At 46.0% G+C, this 17,482-nt stretch overlaps 1 protein-coding gene across 8 annotated transcripts in view; it reads left to right on the top strand.

Moving 5' to 3' along the window:
• Window positions 1–13,821, top strand: part of MBD3 (methyl-CpG binding domain protein 3) — a 112,933-nt gene extending 99,112 nt beyond the window's left edge. For 7 of the 8 annotated variants that reach the window (XM_069740634.1, XM_069740631.1, XM_069740628.1 and 4 more), the window contains one exon: window positions 12,902–13,767. In XM_069740634.1, the coding sequence (XP_069596735.1) occupies window positions 12,902–13,076 (175 nt within the window). In that variant the 3' untranslated portion in view covers window positions 13,077–13,767. Of the gene's footprint in view, window positions 1–12,901 lie in introns of all 8 variants that reach the window. The other variant, XM_069740633.1, reaches the window with a different exon arrangement.
• The last annotated feature ends 3,661 nt before the right edge of the window (window positions 13,822–17,482 follow it).

Genomic DNA, 17,482 nt, shown 5'->3' with positions numbered 1-17,482 from the left:
GTGTGCCAGTCTTGACTCCTGGGTGTGCCATCTCTCTCTCTCTCTCTCTCTCTCTCAAATTGTTGGGCCATAGAAAGCCTATTTATTTTGTTGCTTGATTTGGGTTCTAAATTCTTCCTGAAAAAATCATTTTATTTTATTTTGTTTCTAAAGTCTCCCTGAAAAAAAAAAATCAGTGGGAGATTAATATTGACATTTGTGCTTGAGTGACAGTCCTGCGTGTGTGGCATCTCTGTGATTTGGTGCCACAGAAAACAGAGTGTGTAACATTGTGCCTGATTTTCCTTGTGGTCTCACCAACCTGTAAAGGGATATTGAAATCATACTGAAGTTATAGCTCACCGTGTAAGTTGTTTGACAGCAACAAATAGTTACTTTGGTTAAGTTTTTAAAACAATGAGGAAGTCTGGTGCAAGAGGTCGTGGCCGTGGGCGTTCATTGTCAGCTGGTAATGATGGTAGGGGTAGTGGAGCATCAGGTGGTCGTGGGAAAAAAAATATTCCACCTAAGTCTGGAGCTGTGGAGCCAGGTTCGTCGTCTGGATACACAAAGCCTCGAACGCTCTCTTTTCTGGGAGTAGGAAAACCGCTTTTAAAGCCGGAGCAGCAACAGCAAGTTTTGGCTTACCTTGCAGACTCGGCCTCTAGCTCTTTTGCCTCCTCTTCTGAAACTGGTAAATGTAAAAGCAGCGCGTCGCTTGTGGATGTTCACGGTAAGGGACAAGTCGCTTCCTTGTCCTCTTCAGCAAAAACAACAACAAGAGAGAAGGATGCAGCAGGCGACACAACGGGTTACTCCATGGAGCTCTTTACACATACCGTCCCTGGCTTAGAAAGTGAAACAGTTAACAGGCCATGCCCATTACAAGTAGATTCTGACATGGAGTGCACTGATGCACAGCCACAGCCAGACTACTATGCTGGTCCTTTGACTCAGACCACAACATTGCCCTCTCAGGGTACTGATCCACAATCAGACCCTGATGAGACTATGTTGCCCCGTCACGAACGCTATACCACCGACCGACACGGTGACACAGACGAAGTTGCACACGAGCTAGAAGAGGAGGTAATAGATGACCCAGTTGTTGACCCCGATTGGCAGCCATTGGGGGAACAGGGTGCAGGCGGCAGTAGTTCAGAAGCGGAGGTGGAGGAGGGGCCGCAGCAGGCATCAACATCTCAACAGGTTCCATCGGCCGGGCCCGTATCTGGCCCAAAACGCGTGGCAAAGCCAAAACCTGTTGGAGGACAGCGTGGCCATCCGGTTAAAGCTCAGTCTGCAATCCCTGAAAAGGGATCCGATGCTAGGAAGAGTGCAGTCTGGCATTTTTTTTAGTATAAATCATTTTATTGGTCACAGCAATAAAGATTAAAGGTAAACATTACAAACTGGTAAATCTGTGCAATGGTAGGCGGTAATTACAAGTCGAACAAGAAGAGCATTGTTGTAACAATTAAATCTTATACTTTAACTGTCTGGTTAATAATGCTATTGGCTGACCCGAGAATATGAGATAATAATAATAGAAAACATCCGGGATAGCTGGTAACCGTTGATATGTTCTTTTGTATTCATTTAAAATACTATATATATATATAATCAAACTGGATATGGGGAAGACAAACATAGAAAGTCAGAAAAGGGGAAAGGAAGAAGGACAAGAAGAAGGGAGGAATGGAAGAGGGTGGGGGAAATTCGGGGAAGGAGTGTGGCTGCCTCCGTATCCTAGCGGACAGAACACACGTCAAGAAACGGCCCGGATGTACACGAGAACAAGCTATACAATGTGTCGGGTTCTGGAAACCCAGAGGTCTAGTTCAGGAGTTTCCCTAAAAGCGATCCAGGGGGCCCATATGTTGTAGGTTTTTTCTGCGTTACCTGGTGACTGGTTTATCAGCTGCTCCATTCTATAGATGTTATTAAGTTCTGCCACAAATTCTGTACGGGAAGGAAATTTTTCTTGTTTCCAAAACCGAGGAATTAATTTCTGACTGCAGTAAGAAAGTGTCTAAGGATACCCTTCTTGAACCTAGATATTGACAAGTCGCATAGAGACAACAATGCTATACTTGGTGAAGGTTGGATCTGTATGATAGACAGCTTGTTATGAAGTTCAAAAACAGCCAACCACAAATCCTTTATGGGGGGGCAGTCCCACCAGATATGCATGTAAGAGCCTATCTCCTTTAGACATCTCCAGTAGGTGTCAGGGGTCGTGGGGAACACCGCATGCACCATGGAGGGGCATCTGTACCATCTTGCTAGAATCTTATAGCTCCTCTCCTGTGATACCGCGCATAATGACGATCTAGATGAGAAGAGAAGAATTTTTCCCCTATCTTCAGATGACAAGGACCTTCCCAGATCGTCCTCCCACTTCGAGAAAAACAATGGCCAACCCTGCAGTGGAGCCCTCCCCTCTTGGAAGATTTTATACAGCAGCGAGACAGTATGATCCGGGGGATTTGCTGATATACAAAGCTTCTCAAAGGGAGTTAGCGGTCTGCTGATATTGGCTTGTTTAGAGATTGAGTGGATATAACTTTTTAGTTGTTCATAGAAGAACCAATCAACAGAGTGTGATTCCTCCTCTGGGAATAATTCCCGAAGGGTCTTCATACCAGTTTCTTTTAAGTAGTCATGGATGATGGGATTGGAATCTTTTCTCTTATGTAGAAATGTCTCTCTATTCAGCCCCGCCGGAAAAGCAGAATTGTCATGAATTGGAATTAAGGGGCCCGGGAGAGTTGTGATCTGAAGGTCTTTGTTTCGGTTTTTAATAAGAAGCAGTATGTTTCGTGTGAGGAAGGGTATGTAAGTGCCTGGTCCTGGCCCCCTGTCTCCTGTCCAAAGAACAACTCGGGAGTCGCATCCGTTAAGATCGTTTTCTAGGTTTACCCATTTTTTGCTGTTTTTACTGTGATAAAGGTCTAGAATACAAGTTCCCATTGATGCGTAGCTATAAATTGCGAGATCCGGGAGACCCAATCCACCCATCAGTTTAGATCTACTTAATGTTGTATATGAAATACGCGCCCGGTTATGAGACCAAATAAAACGAGTAATCATTTGTTTGAGGCGGGAAAAGAAAGAAGCCGGTAGGTATAGGGGGATTGTTTGGAAAAAATATAAGAGGCGAGGCAGGAGGTCCATCTTAACTGCGTTGATCCTACCCAGCCAGGACAATTGAAGCCTGTGCCATTTCTCTAAATCTGAGTTTGTTTTCTGTAGGGTTGGTGCTAGGTTGGTTTCGAACAACTTAGATGTTTTGCTTGTAATTTTAATACCTAAATAAGTAAGGGAATCAAAGCACCATTTAAATGGGAAGGTCTTCCTAAGATGATTTACCAAAGGGAGTTAGAGTGAAATGTTTAGGATTTCGGATTTATGGGAATTTATTTTGAAGTTGCTTAGAAATCCGAATTTATGTAGCTCCGAAATGATGTTTGGTAGACTCGTAGAGGGGGCCGTAATATATAACAGGATGTCATCTGCAAAAAGCGCTAGCTTATGTTCTTCGGAACGAAGTTTTATACCAGTGATTGATGGGTTGTTTCTCAAGGCCACAGCTAAATGCTCCATTGTTAGAATATATAAGAGGGGAGAGAGAGGGCACCCCTGTCTTGTACCATTCCTGATCGGGAACATTTCCGATAGTGTGCCATTTACCTTGACCTGAGCACTAGGGGAAGAATACAGGGCGGAGATCCTACGCAGCATGTTCTCTTTTAGGCCAATTTCCTCTAGAGTCTGAGAAATAAATTCCCAATGGACCCGGTCAAAGGCCTTTTCAGCGTCAATTGACATGATACACAGGGGGTCCCCCTCTCTGCCCGCTCTGTCAATTAGAGAGATGGTTCGGATTGTATTATCCCTCGCCTCTCGCCCTGGGACGAAGCCCACCTGATCCTGGTTTATTAATTTCGGTAAAAGGGGACATAGTCTATTGGCTAACATTTTTGCATATATTTTAATGTCTAGGTTTATTAAGGAAATCGGACGGTAATTGTCGCAAGTAGAAGGATCCTTGCCCGGCTTAGGGAGAACTGTTATGTGAGCGATGAGTGCCTGTGTAGGGAACGAGCCCCCAAGAGAGACATAATTACATGCCTTCAGGAATATTGGGCTAAGCAGTGAGTTGAATGACTTGTAAAAGCCTGCTGAGTACCCATCAGGGCCCGGGCTCTTGCCCTGTTTCAGGGCGCTGATGGTTTCAGACACCTCCTCCACTGAGAATTCCTTTTCAAGATCAAGTAGATCACCTTCAGGCAGAGTGGGTAGTTTATGTTCCTGTAAATATGATTTGATTTTATTACGGAGAGAATGTAATGGAGCCTCTTTATAGTGTCCTGCTATGTTATATAGAGATTTGTAGTATTCGCTGACGTTGGAGAGAATATCTCTGGTATTAAAAACTTTCTTCCCCTCTTTGTTTTTAATAAAAGGGATGTAAGTGTTGGGATTGCGTTGATTGAGAGCTCTGGCCAAGAGTCTACCACTTTTATTGCCGAGCTGGTAGAAGCGGCTCTTAAGTCTTTCTCTGAGGCATTTGGATTTTTGGTCTATTATAGATAGCAGTTTTTGTCTGGCCGAGGAGAGCCTAGCAAATGTGCTAGCCTCAAGATCTCGTTTGTGTTTGTTTTCTAATTGGTGTATTTGTTCTGTTAAGCTAAGTATTTCCGCCGCTCTTTCTTTTTTTAGCCTAGCGCCATGAGAAATGAGGACGCCTCTTATTACACTTTTCAACGCCTCCCATTGTACAGTGGGGGACGTGGTGTCTTCCTCGTGGTCAGTCAGGAAATCTGTGATTGTTTGATCAATCTTGGATTTACATATGGGATCTTGTAACAGATTTTCATTCAAGCGCCAAGAGAAACCTGGTCTTGAGGCAGAATGAAGTGAGATTGTTAAGTAAATAGGAGCATGATCTGGCATTTTTTTTAAACAACATCCAATTGATCAGCGCAAAGTCATCTGTCAAAAATGTTCAACTAGCTTAAGCAGGGGTCAAAATCTGAAAAGTCTCAATACAAGTTGCATGCATAGACATTTAACCACCATGCATTTTCAAGCCTGGACTAACTACCAAACGTCCCTTAAGGTTGTAGCACCCTCGGCCAATGAAGCTAGTCAGCAACGCAACATCCCTTCCGTCACTGTAAGGCCACCATTTTCCGCACCACCGGCAGTATCTGTGCAGGTTTCTTTGCCAGCCAAAAGCAGTCAGGGTCAGGGAATCACCAGTTTTGTAGGAGGAAATATTGCATCTAGGGCACCGGCGGAAACAATACCGTCTCCAACCGTCTCTCAGTCTGCCATGTCCACCGGCACACCCGCTAGTTCCACGATCTCCAGCTCTCCAGTCAAGCTCACCCTACATGAGACTCTGGTTAGAAAAAGGAAGTACTTATCCTCGCATCCGCGTACACAGGGTTTTAACGCCCACATAGCTAGACTAATCTCGTTAGAGATGATGCCCTACCGGTTAGTTGAAAGCGAAGCTTTCAAAGCCCTGATGGAGTACGCTGAACCACGCTACGAGCTACCCAGTCGACACTTTTTTTCCAGAAAAGCCATCCCAGCCCTGCACCAGCATGTTAAACAGCGCATCGTCCATGCACTCAGGCAATCTGTGAGTACAAAGGTGCACCTGACTACAGATGCATGGACCAGTAGGCATGGCCAGGGACGTTACGTGTCCATCACGGCACACTGGGTGAATGTGGTGGATGCAGGGTCCACAGGGGACATCAATTTCGGGACAGTTGTGCCTAGCCCACGGTCTAGGAAACAGTTGGCTGTAGGCGTTCGCACCCCCTCCTCCTCCTCCTCGTCCTCCTGCAGAAGCGAGAGCTCTTCCACAGACCGCAGTCGGCCAACCACTCCATCGGCAGCTGACACTTGCACACCAGTTGTCCCATTATGGGCCAGCTACTGGCAAGCGTTAGCAGGCTGTATTGGCTATGAAGTGTTTGGGCGACAACAGACACACCGCGGAAGTTCTGTCCGAGTTCTTGCAGCAAGAAACGCAGTCGTGGCTGGGCACAGTAGATCTTGAGGCAGGCAAGGTAGTGAGTGATAACGGAAGGAATTTCATGGCTGCCATCTCCCTTTCCCAACTGAAACACATTCCTTGCCTGGCTCACACCTTAAACCTGGTGGTGCAGTGCTTATTGAAAACTTATCCTGGGTTCTCCGACCTGCTCCTCAAAGTGCGTAGACTTTGCTCACATATCCGCCGTTCGCCTGTACACTCCAGCCGTATGCAGACCTATCAGCGGTCTTTGAACCTTCCCCAGCATCGCCTAATCATAGACGTTGCAACAAGGTGGAACTCAACACTGCACATGCTTCAGAGACTGTGCCAACAGAGGCGGGCTGTTATGTTTTTGTGGGAGGATACACATACACGGGCAGGCAGTAGGATGGCAGACATGGAGTTGTCAGGTGTGCAGTGGTCGAAGATACAAGACATGTGTCAAGTCCTTCAGTGTTTTGAGGAATGCACACGGCTGGTTAGTGCAGACAACGCCATAATAAGCATGAGCATCCCCCTAATGTGTCTGCTGATGCAAAGTTTGACGCACATAAAGGATCAGGCGTCTGCACCAGAGGAAGAGGAAAGCCTTGATGACAGTCAGCCATTGTCTGGTCAGGGCAGTGTACAGGACGAGGTAGCGGGCGAAGAGGAGGTGGAGGACGAGGAGGATGATGGGGATGAGTATATTTTTAATGAGAAAGCTTTCCCGGGGTTACTGGAAATTGGTTGCGTGGCAAGGCCGGGTTCTGGTTTTTTGAGGGACACAAGTGACGTAGATTTGCCTGAAACTGCCCCTCAACCAATCACAACCGCAGATTTGACAACTGGAACTTTGGCCCACATGGTGGATTATGCCTTACGTATCCTCAAAAGGGACACACGCATTACTAAAATGATGAACGATGACGATTACTGGTTGGCCTGCCTCCTTGATCCACGCTATAAAAGCAAATTGCAAAATATTATGCCACATGAGAACTTGGAACTAATATTAGCAACCAAACAATCAACTCTTGTTGACCGTTTGCTTCAGGCATTCCCAGCACACAGCGCCCGTGATCGTTCTCACACGAGCTCCAGGGGGCAGCAGACCAGGAGTGTTAGGGGTGCACACATCAGAAGTGGCGTTGGACAGAGGGGTTTTCTGACCAAGTTGTGGAGTGATTTTGCTATGACCGCAGACAGGACAGGTACTGCTGCATCAATTGAAAGTGACAGGAGACAACATTTGTCCAGTATGGTTACAAACTATTTTTCATCCCTTATCGATGTTCTCCCTCAACCGTCATTCCCATTTGATTACTGGGCATCAAAATTAGACACCTGGCCAGAATTGGTAGAATATGCGTTGCAGGAGCTTGCTTGCCCGGCAGCTAGTGTCCTATCAGAAAGAGTATTCAGTGCTGCAGGTTCAATATTAACCGAAAAAAGGACTCGTCTGGCTACCCAAAATGTTGATGATCTAACATTCATTAAAATGAACCACAACTGGATTTCGAATTCTTTTGCCCCACCTTGCCCGGCCGACACCTAGCTTTCCTATGAAAAGCTCTTGCCTGTGGACTACTGTGAATTACTTTTCTAATGTCTAATTTGCTGCAGCTTATTGTCCAGCATACGACATGTTTACACCTCCCTAAATGGCCAAACTCCCCACACGGGGCCGTGGTATCGCGACTTGGCGCAAGCACCCGTGAGAGTGCTGTTTGTCTGAAGAGGTGGGTGTGCCCGCTTTTGGTCGACGGCACTGCCACTGAGTCCCTCATAGTACAATAAAGTGTCTCTGGCGGTGGTGGTGCGCACCCAACGTCAGACACACTGTTGTAACATGAGGGGCCCTGGGCCTATACCGCCGGCCACAAGAGAGTTCACCCACCCCCAGGTCAAACATTGCTCTACCACTTCCACAGTTATCTCTCACACTTCCACCAATGTTTAGTCTATGCGCTGACATCCTTCCATTCCTGCCACTGACAATACCATTGTGTTGACATGTATGATGGTACTTAACATAGTCAGGGGCAGTGTCCTCTATTTACCACAGTAAATACTTTGCGCTAAATTAGTAGGTCTGAAACTACGCAGAGGATCCCACCCCTGTACTTATTGATTGCACCCTTTAGTGTTTTCGTTTTGTTTTAATGCGAGACATTCACATTTATTTATTGTTTTGGACTACTAACTGGCAGACACTCATTACAATCGGCCTCCGCTGACCAGACCACTGCTGCCCGTGTACCCCTGGAACCAATTTTAAATTGCCTACAGCCAGCCCAATTTATTATGTTAGGCCTTCGAAGCCTGTCTGCGGTCCCTCCTTCCACTAGGCCTCCACTGACCTGTCTACTGCTGCCCGTGCACTCCTGGAACCAATTATAAAGTGCCTACAGCCTGTCCAATTTAATTATGTTAGGCCTTCGAAGCCTGTCTGCGGCCCGTTCTTTCAACTACTACTACACTGACCTGTCTACTGCTGCCCGTTTACTCCTGGAACCAATTATAAAGTGCCTACAGCCTGTCCAATTTAATTGTTAGGCCTTCGAAGCCTGTCTGCGGCCCGTTCTTTCAACTACTACTACACTGACCTGTCTACTGCTGCCCGTGTACCCCTGGAACCAATTATAAAGTCCTTCGAAGCCTGTCTGCGGCCCGTTGTTTCAACTACTCCTACACTGACCTGTCTACTGCTGCCCGTGTACCCCTGGAACCAATTTTAAATTGCCTACAGCCAGCCCATTTTATTATGTTAGGCCTTCGAAGCCTGTCTGCGGTCCCTCCTTCCACTAGGCCTCCACTGACCAGACCACTGCTGCCCGTGTACCCCTGGAACCAATCATAAAGTGCCTACAGCCTGTCCAATTTTATTATGTTAGGCCTTCGAAGCCTGTCTGCGGTCCCTCCTTCCACTAGGCCTCCACTGACCTGTGTACTGCTGCCCGTGTACCCCTGGAACCAATTTTAAATTGCCTACAGCCAGCCCATTTTATTATGTTAGGCCTTCGAAGCCTGTCTGCGGTCCCTCCTTCCACTAGGCCTCCACTGACCTGTGTACTGCTGCCCGTGTATCCCTGGAACCAATCATAAATTGCCTGCAGCCAGCCCATTTTATTATGTTAGGCCTTCGAAGCCTGTCTGCGGTCCCTCCTTCCACTAGGCCTCCACTGACCTGTCTACTGCTGCCCGTGTACTCCTGGAACCAATTATAAAGTGCCTACAGCCTGTCCAATTTAATTATGTTAGGCCTTCGAAGCCTGTCTGCGGCCCGTTCTTTCAACTACTACTACACTGACCTGTCTACTGCTGCCCGTGTACTCCTGGAACCAATGATAAAGTGCCTACAGCCTGTCCAATTTTGTTATGTTAGGCCTTCGAAGCCTGTCTGCGGTCCCTCCTTCCACTAGGCCTCCACTGACCTGTCTACTGCTGCCCGTGTACTCCTGGAACCAATTATAAAGTGCCTACAGCCTGTCCAATTTTATTATGTTAGGCCTTCGAAGCCTGTCTGCGGTCCCTCCTTCCACTAGGCCTCCACTGACCAGACCACTGCTGCCCGAGTACCCCTGGAACCAATCATAAAGTGCCTACAGCCTGTCCAATTTTATTATGTTAGGCCTTCGAAGCCTGTCTGCGGTCCCTCCTTCCACTAGGCCTCCACTGACCAGACCACTGCTGCCCGTGTACCCCTGGAACCAATTTTAAATTGCCTACAGCCAGCCCAATTTTATTATGTTAGGCCTTCGAAGCCTGTCTGCGGCCCGTTCTTTCTACTACTACTACACTGACCAGTCTACTGCTGCCTGTGTACCCCTGGAACCTATTTAAAAGTGCCTACAGCCCAATATTTTTTTATGTTAGGCCTTCGAAGCCTGTCTGCGGCCCGTTCTTTCTACTACTACTACACTGACCAGTCTACTGCTGCCCGTGTACCCCTGGAACCAATGTTAAAGTGCCTACAGCCCAATATTTTTTTATGTTAGGCCTTCGAAGCCTGTCTGCGGCCCGTTCTTTCTACTACTACTACACTGACCAGACCACTGCTGCCCGTGTACCCCTGGAACCTATTTTTTATTGCATAGAGCATCCTTTTTTTAATAGTAGGCGTACAAAGTCTGTCTGCGGTCCACTATTGAAATTGTCCTACACTGCCCAGAGCAATGATGCCTGTGTACCCCTGTAACCTTTTTTAAGCTGCAGTGAGCCACATTTTTGGTTTAAGGCCTACTACCTGTGTCTGTCTGCGCCACTCAATTCAGCTGTGTTCCTTTGAAAAAAGCTGAGCGTCAATAGTCTTGTTTTCAGCCTCTAGGAATTTTAAAACTGCATTGGGGGTACAACTTTGGTAGGGCCTACTAACGGTGTCTGCCGCCACAAGGTGTTCCCCAGGTTTCGTCCACATTGCTTCGATCTTCCTACTCTCGTTTAGTAGTTGGTGAAAACTACACTGCATAAGGCCTACAAATTGGGTATGGGGTGTAGAGACGGTGTGTTCAACTCCAAGGTGTTCCCCAGGTTTCCTCTCCATTGCTTCAATCTTAATGCTCTCGTTTAGTAGTTGTTGGAAACTACACTGCATTAGGCCTACACATTTGGTATGGGGTGTAGAGACGGTGTGTTCAACTCCAAGGTGTTCCCCAGGTTTCCTCTCCATTGCTTCAATCTTAATGCTCTCGTTTAGTAGTTGTTGGAAACTACACTGCATTAGGCCTACAAATTGGGTATGGGGTGTAGAGAGATGGTGTGTTACACTCCAAGGTGTTCCCCAGGTTTCGTCCACGTTGCTTCGGTCTTCCGACTCTCGTTTAGTAGTTGTAGAAAACTACACTGCATTAGGCCTACAAATTGGGTATGGGGTGTAGAGACGGTGTGTTCCACTCCAAGGTGTTCCCCAGGTTTCCTCGCCATTGCTTCGATCTTAATGCTCTCGTTTAGTAGTTGTTGGAAACTACACTGCATTAGGCCTACACATTTGGTATGGGGTGTAGAGACGGTGTGTTCAACTCCAAGGTGTTCCCCAGGTTTCGTCCACATTGCTTCGATCTTAATGCTCTCGTTTAGTAGTTGATGGAAACTACACTGCATTAGGCCTACAAATTGGGTATGGGGTGTAGAGAGACGGTGTGTTCCACTCCAAGGTGTTCCCCAGGTTTCCTCTCCATTGCTTCGATCTTAATGCTCTCGTTTAGTAGTTGTTGGAAACTACACTGCATTAGGCCTACACATTTGGTATGGGGTGTAGAGAGACGGTGTGTTACACTCCAAGGTGTTCCCCAGGTTTCATCCACATTGCTTCGGTCTTCTGACTCTCGTTTAGTAGTTGTAGAAAACTACACTGCATTAGGCCTACAAATTGGGTATGGGGTGTAGAGACGGTGTCTTCCACTCCAAGGTGTTCTCCAGGTTGCCTTTCCTGAGCTTCTATCTTCAGGCTCTTGTTAAATAGTGGTTAAATGGAACAACTGCATTTGGCGTACTAGTTGGTTTGGGGCCTACTAACAGTGTCTGCCGCTCCTTGCTGTTCTCCTGGTTTCCTGTCCTGAAATTCCATTTTCAGGCTCTCGTTAAGTAGTTGTTAATGTTAGACTGCATTTGGCCTACTAGTTGGGTTGGGGCCTACTATCGGTGTCTGCCACTCCTTGCTGTTCTCCTCCACTGAACAAAGCTGTGCCGCCTGTTTACTACGGTTGCCAATTTTGAACTGCATTTCGACTACTTACTGATTTGGGCCTACTCTCTGTGTCAGCCTCTCATTCCAGTTGTCCTCCACTGCAATGACCCCTGGTTAGTCCTGTGTTACCAATTTTGAACTGCATTTAGCCCACTTTATTCTTTGGGCCTATATCTGTTTCCTCCTCATCCTGCCCATTGCCCAGCCAGTGATAGATGAGTCTGCTGGTACATTGACCCATAACGCAACATTTCCCGTGCACGCTACACAGCAAGATTGTGACCCTGCTGAAAGTCAGGTTCCTCTTCCCGCATACCATACCACCTTACACGGGGATAAAGAGGAAGGTGCAGATGAAAGTGCAGGTTCCTTCATCAGGTGGGGGGAGGAATACTAGTTGGCGACGTCACTGGCACAGGGCCTCTCATAGTACGCAAAAGTGTTGCTGCCGGTGGGAGGCGCCCCCGCCGTGCAAACACACCGCTGTACTTTGAGGGGCCCTCTGCCAGTGCCAATGCCAACGAGTGGGCCCCCCCTGCTTGCTCAGGATCACAGCACTTGCAAAGTTTAAATTCTTACCTCTCCCTGCTCCACTGCCGTGACGTGTTCCAGATTTCCTGGGCCCACTAATTACTTGAACCAGCCCTACCCCCCACAACTTTAGCCAAATGACCCCCAATTTCAAATGCCTTCCAATTATTATAAGCTAAATTACGATTGACAAGCTTCTGTAACAAGAATGGATGTTTTTGCCATTAAAATGGGCAGTGTAGGTGTTTTCCTGGCCTCCACTCACTGCCGACTATGCTCCCCCATTGACTTGCATTGGGTTTCGTGTTTCGGGCGATACCCGACTTTTCGCGATAATCAGCCGATTCCACTCGACTCGACTTCTAAGATAGTCGGGTTTCGCGAAACACGGCTCGACTCTAAAAAGGTTAAGGTCGCTCAACCCTACTGACTACCACATTTGTTCTTGATTTCTTTTAGTGTTTCTTAAAGCCAGAAAGTTGCCATCTGAAATGACTTTAGTTTTGTGCCATGTCTGTGATCTGCTTTTTTTTTTCTACAAAATTTAAGAACTGAATGAACATCCTCCAAGGCTGCTGATTCCATAATTTTTGCCTGGGGTTGCAGATTTGTCCTGGGCCATGTAATATGTCATTGACACTCAAATCTTTAATATTTTCCAGGAAACAGGAAGAACTTGTGCAGCAGGTGAGGAAAAAGTTGGAAGAAGCTCTTATGGCAGACATGCTCGCTCATGTAGAGGAGATATCGAAAGACGGTGGTGCACCACTTGATAAAGATCTTGATGACGATGACGAAGAGGAAGATGTCCGAGGACAGGAAGCAGATGATGCATGAGTGCGAGAATTCCATTCTCTGCTTTCAATATTGTAGACATTTGTGGTCCTTTTTTTATATTCTTTCTTCCCTTGGCAAACACTTCAAATGTACAATGGGGAAGATTAGTAGATCTGGAGCCACCTTCATCTTGAACTTTAGTCACTACAGGTTTCCACAGTTTTTAAATCCAAGTACATTTGGGCTTCTGTTTTTTGAGCTAAGTTACAAATGTGGGTTGTTGTTTTTTTTTTTTTTTTGTTTTTTTTTGCCATATATAAATCTTAGATGAAGGAACAATAACTGAAGATGCTTCACCTTTGTTTACCCCTTAATGACCACAATACATCTTTTTGCTGACCTGAGATATGAGACTAGCATCCCCCAGTGGGTGACAATCCAGCAGCTGTCGGCTGTACACTATAGCTGACAACCTGCTGCATCAGCCATGGTCAGTGCTGGTACTGTCCATATCTGTTTAACCCCTTAGATGATGCTGTCAATAGTGACTACATCATATAAATGATTAGCAGAGTGTGGGGTCTTCCTATATAACATCATTGACACCCTGAGATCATCATTTTGTGGTCCTGATGTTTGCCATGGCAATTAATGGCCAAATAGCGGCCTTAGAGTCTGCCGGATGTTGTAACCTGTTCAGAAGTTAGCGGCATTTAGGTGGTAAAAATAAACTTTCATTTCTGTCTTGTCACTTTGCATTAATTCCTGAAAATCACCTGAAGAGTTAATAAACTACCTGACAGCAGTTTTCAATATGTCGGGGGGTGCTGTTTTTAAAATGATATAACTTTTGGAGGTTTTCCAATATATAAGGACCCTCAAAGTCACTTCAAGCCTGAATAGGTCACTAAAAAAATAAATTTTGTAAATTTCCTTGAAAAAATGAAACCTTCCAATATGCTAACATAATAAAATAACATTTCACAAATGGTGCTGATGTAAAGCAGACATGTGGGAAATATTATTTATTCTTGTTTTTCTGTGGTATGACTATCTGGATTAAAGAGATCATCATTCAAAGTTTTAAAATTGCTATTTTTTTAACATTTGGCAAACTTCTGATATTTTTTTTTTATAAATAAACACAAAACATATCGACCTAAATTTACCATTATCATAAATTATAATTTACCATGGAAAAACAATCTCCGAATCACTGGGATATGTTGAAGTGTTCCAGAGTTATTGCCTCATAAAGTGACACTGGTCAGATTTGAAAAATGTTGCCCTGTCACTAAGGGGTTAAATTGATGCAGTGTTGACCTGGCTATTCAGAAATGCCTCCCCTGACAGCGAAATGTAACAGTTTTACAGCTATTTTGTTTTTTTCATTTTTTTTTTTTGTCAGTAATTTTAGTTTTTCAGAAATGGTTGTTGTGTATAAGAGAGCCTGCCTGGTGTTTTGTTGCTGGTTTATTATGTACATTAGTATTCTTCATGATTTTTTTTTTTTTTTGGAGCATCTTTCATTAGAACTCCTTTTTTTTTTTTTTTCCTTCCTTCCCTTCCCTTCCCTTCCCTTCCCTTCCCTTCCCTTCCCTTCCCTTCCCTTCCCTTCCCTTCCCTTCCCTTCCCTTCCCTTCCCTTCCCTTCCCTTCCCTTCCCTTCCCTTCCCTTCCCTCCCTGAAACAAATTGGGTGATACTATTTCCCTTGTCAGTTGTGTGACCCTACAGTCCGGGGTCTGCACTCCTTGGACGGCGTCAAGAGTCCCAACACATGCTCAAATGATGGAAGCCCCACTTACAGTTGGAATAACAGGAACGGCAGAATCTAGGTTCTAAAGGACTCTTCAGGATTGTTATTTCCCCTGCTATACCCCTGCTGATGCTTGCCTGGCAGGTGGTGCAAATGACCTTTTTGGGGATTATCGTCAGAGTCTTTAAAAAAACAACCAGACTCGGGAAGACCTAACAGTTGGACTGGCAACTTCCGCCGTGTTGGTGTTCCGGAGAATGGTTGCCCGCCTTTTGTCTGTGGCCACCACACTGCTTCTTCCTGCCTGTTGGGGTGCTACATCTCCCTCCCCCTGTGTGCTGCTGTCCTCACTCTGCATGTCCTCCTGCCAGGTTGGGTCAGTTACTGTATCATCCACCACCTCGTCTTCTGCTCCCTGGTCTTCCTCCTGACTTTCTGGCAATTGTGTCTCATCATCGTCCATCTCTTGTGACACTTTCCCATCGTCGCTTTCGTGTGACACTGGCTGCGCAAATATTTGGGCATTGCTACATGTGATCTCCTCTTGCCCCACTTCAAGTGGCGAGATGCCCGAATCTATAAATGGAAAAGTGATCAGCTCTCTGGAGTGTCCAAGTGTGGGATCAGTTGTCTCCAAGCACTAGTGGTGTGCTGCGGTCCCATAGTTATTGGGACAGGAAGGTCGGGCGAGAAGATGTGGGGGTTTGTTGTGGCACAATTTCAGCTTGCCCACGGCCTCTGCATGCATCATCACCATCACGTCCAGTTCTCCATCCCTTGCCACTGGCATTGCCCATTTTAAATGGAGGACAATATTTTCCACTTTCACTACAAATGGCTGAATTTGGAGCGATCTTATATGTGATCTGTGTGACGGAAATCCACAGTTTTAAATAGCTGGCCTGTAGGTAACAATTTTTAACAGCAAACTGGTGTCAATAACTTCGCTAGCACACTGCAACAAAATTTAAATGGAGGCCAGAAATGGCAGAATTTTGAGAGCACATATATGATCCATGTGACTGACAAACCAGTTTTAAATAGATTGATTTTTTACACTGTAATATGGAAAGGATCTTACTGTTTTCTGCAGTTCCATCAAGCAAATGGAGCAGAAAAATGGTGTTCTCTGGATTGCTTATTAAGCAGAATGAAAATCCCCCCAAAAATTCCTGACCCCTGATACCTGGGACTATGTCTAGAAATATCTGTGAAAGCAGCAGCAGCAGCAGACATAACTGCAATGGACCCTCTTGGTATAGGCACTGCAGTCTGCCACATACACTGCCTGCTTGCCTAGAACTGATATCTATGCAGCTAGATTAGTCCTCAGAAGGACTGTTATTTGAGATGGATATGTGTATAATATGTGGTATACCCACACAAACTAATAAACAAACAAATCTCTCCCTAGCTCAGCAGCAACTCTCCCTACACTGCCTGATTCCAGAGTAGTCTGTGGCGAACATGGCATTGCCAGGACTGATATAGACCTGATGACGCTGTGCGGTCAGCCAATCACTGTAATGCCACAACCAACATGGCTGCATCATTACAGTGTGTGACAGACAATCCCTGCATGTGCATTGGCTCTCTAAAGAGTGCCAAACATGCTGGGAGGGGACCCGAGCTCCCACTGAGGAACCCCGGAAAATCTCATCCGGCTCTGAGCATCTCAAGCAGTGAGATGCCTGGGCAAGTGCCGAGTAGTGGCGAGCATGCTCGCTCATCACTAATTATTAGTACAGACCACAGATTAATCAGGAATGGGAGAAGAAAGACAGGCAAGAGCCATTATTGACATTTTAGTTGGGAATGACCAACTGATCTACATAAAATATGAGAGCACTGCTAAAGGCAAGTGCAATGCACCAAAGTCAGCACGAGTAATCCAGTCTTAGGACGGAGTCACACTACCGTAGAATACATGTGAGTGCTATGTGAGAAAGCATCGCATAGCACTGGGTCCAGTGTTAATCTATGGGGCAGCTCATATTATATATTTTCTCAATGGGCGTGTAAAATTGCCTGAGAATACCAGCCCCCAGCTGTCTGCTTTAGCAAAGTTGGTTGTTAAAAATGGGGAGGACAGCATGCCGCTTTTTTTTAAATTATTTATTTAAATAATTAAAAAATACAGCATTGGGACTCCTCTATTCTTGATAACTAGCCTTGCTGAAGCTGACAGCTGAGGGTTGCAGCCCCCAGCTGTCAGTTTTGCCTGGCTGGTTAACAAAAATACAGGGGAACCCACGCCATTTAAAAAAAAAAAAAAAAATGATTTCTTTACAGCACAGGAGCGGCTGATGATTTCTCCCATCCGCTGCTCCTGCTCTCGCTTTTATTAGTGGCAGCAGGTGTTGGATGATGGGAGCAGTTGTCCCATCAGCTGGCACCAATGACTGGAGGTAAACTTTATAACTCTAATCACAGCTGAGCGCTCACGCTGTCTTCTGACAGCGTGGGAACCGCGGTTCTCTGACTGGCGGGGATGATTTCACTGCTGATCAGAAGCAGCATTTTCAGTGCTGTCATGCACATTACAGCGCAGCAAAACACTGGATTTTCATGCCCCCATTCAAGTGAATGAGGTTCGGGTTCAGGTCCGGGTACTGTTCTGGTATCCGAACTCGAACTTTTTAAACTATTCGACCAAACTCGCCGGACTCAGACATCCAGGTGTCTGCCCATCTCTAGTTTTTAGCCAAA

The sequence above is a fragment of the Ranitomeya imitator genome, chromosome 1, assembly GCF_032444005.1.
Source record: "Ranitomeya imitator isolate aRanImi1 chromosome 1, aRanImi1.pri, whole genome shotgun sequence".
NCBI classification, from domain to species: Eukaryota; Metazoa; Chordata; class Amphibia; order Anura; family Dendrobatidae; genus Ranitomeya; species Ranitomeya imitator.
This window is presented reverse-complemented; position numbering and strand designations above follow the sequence as displayed.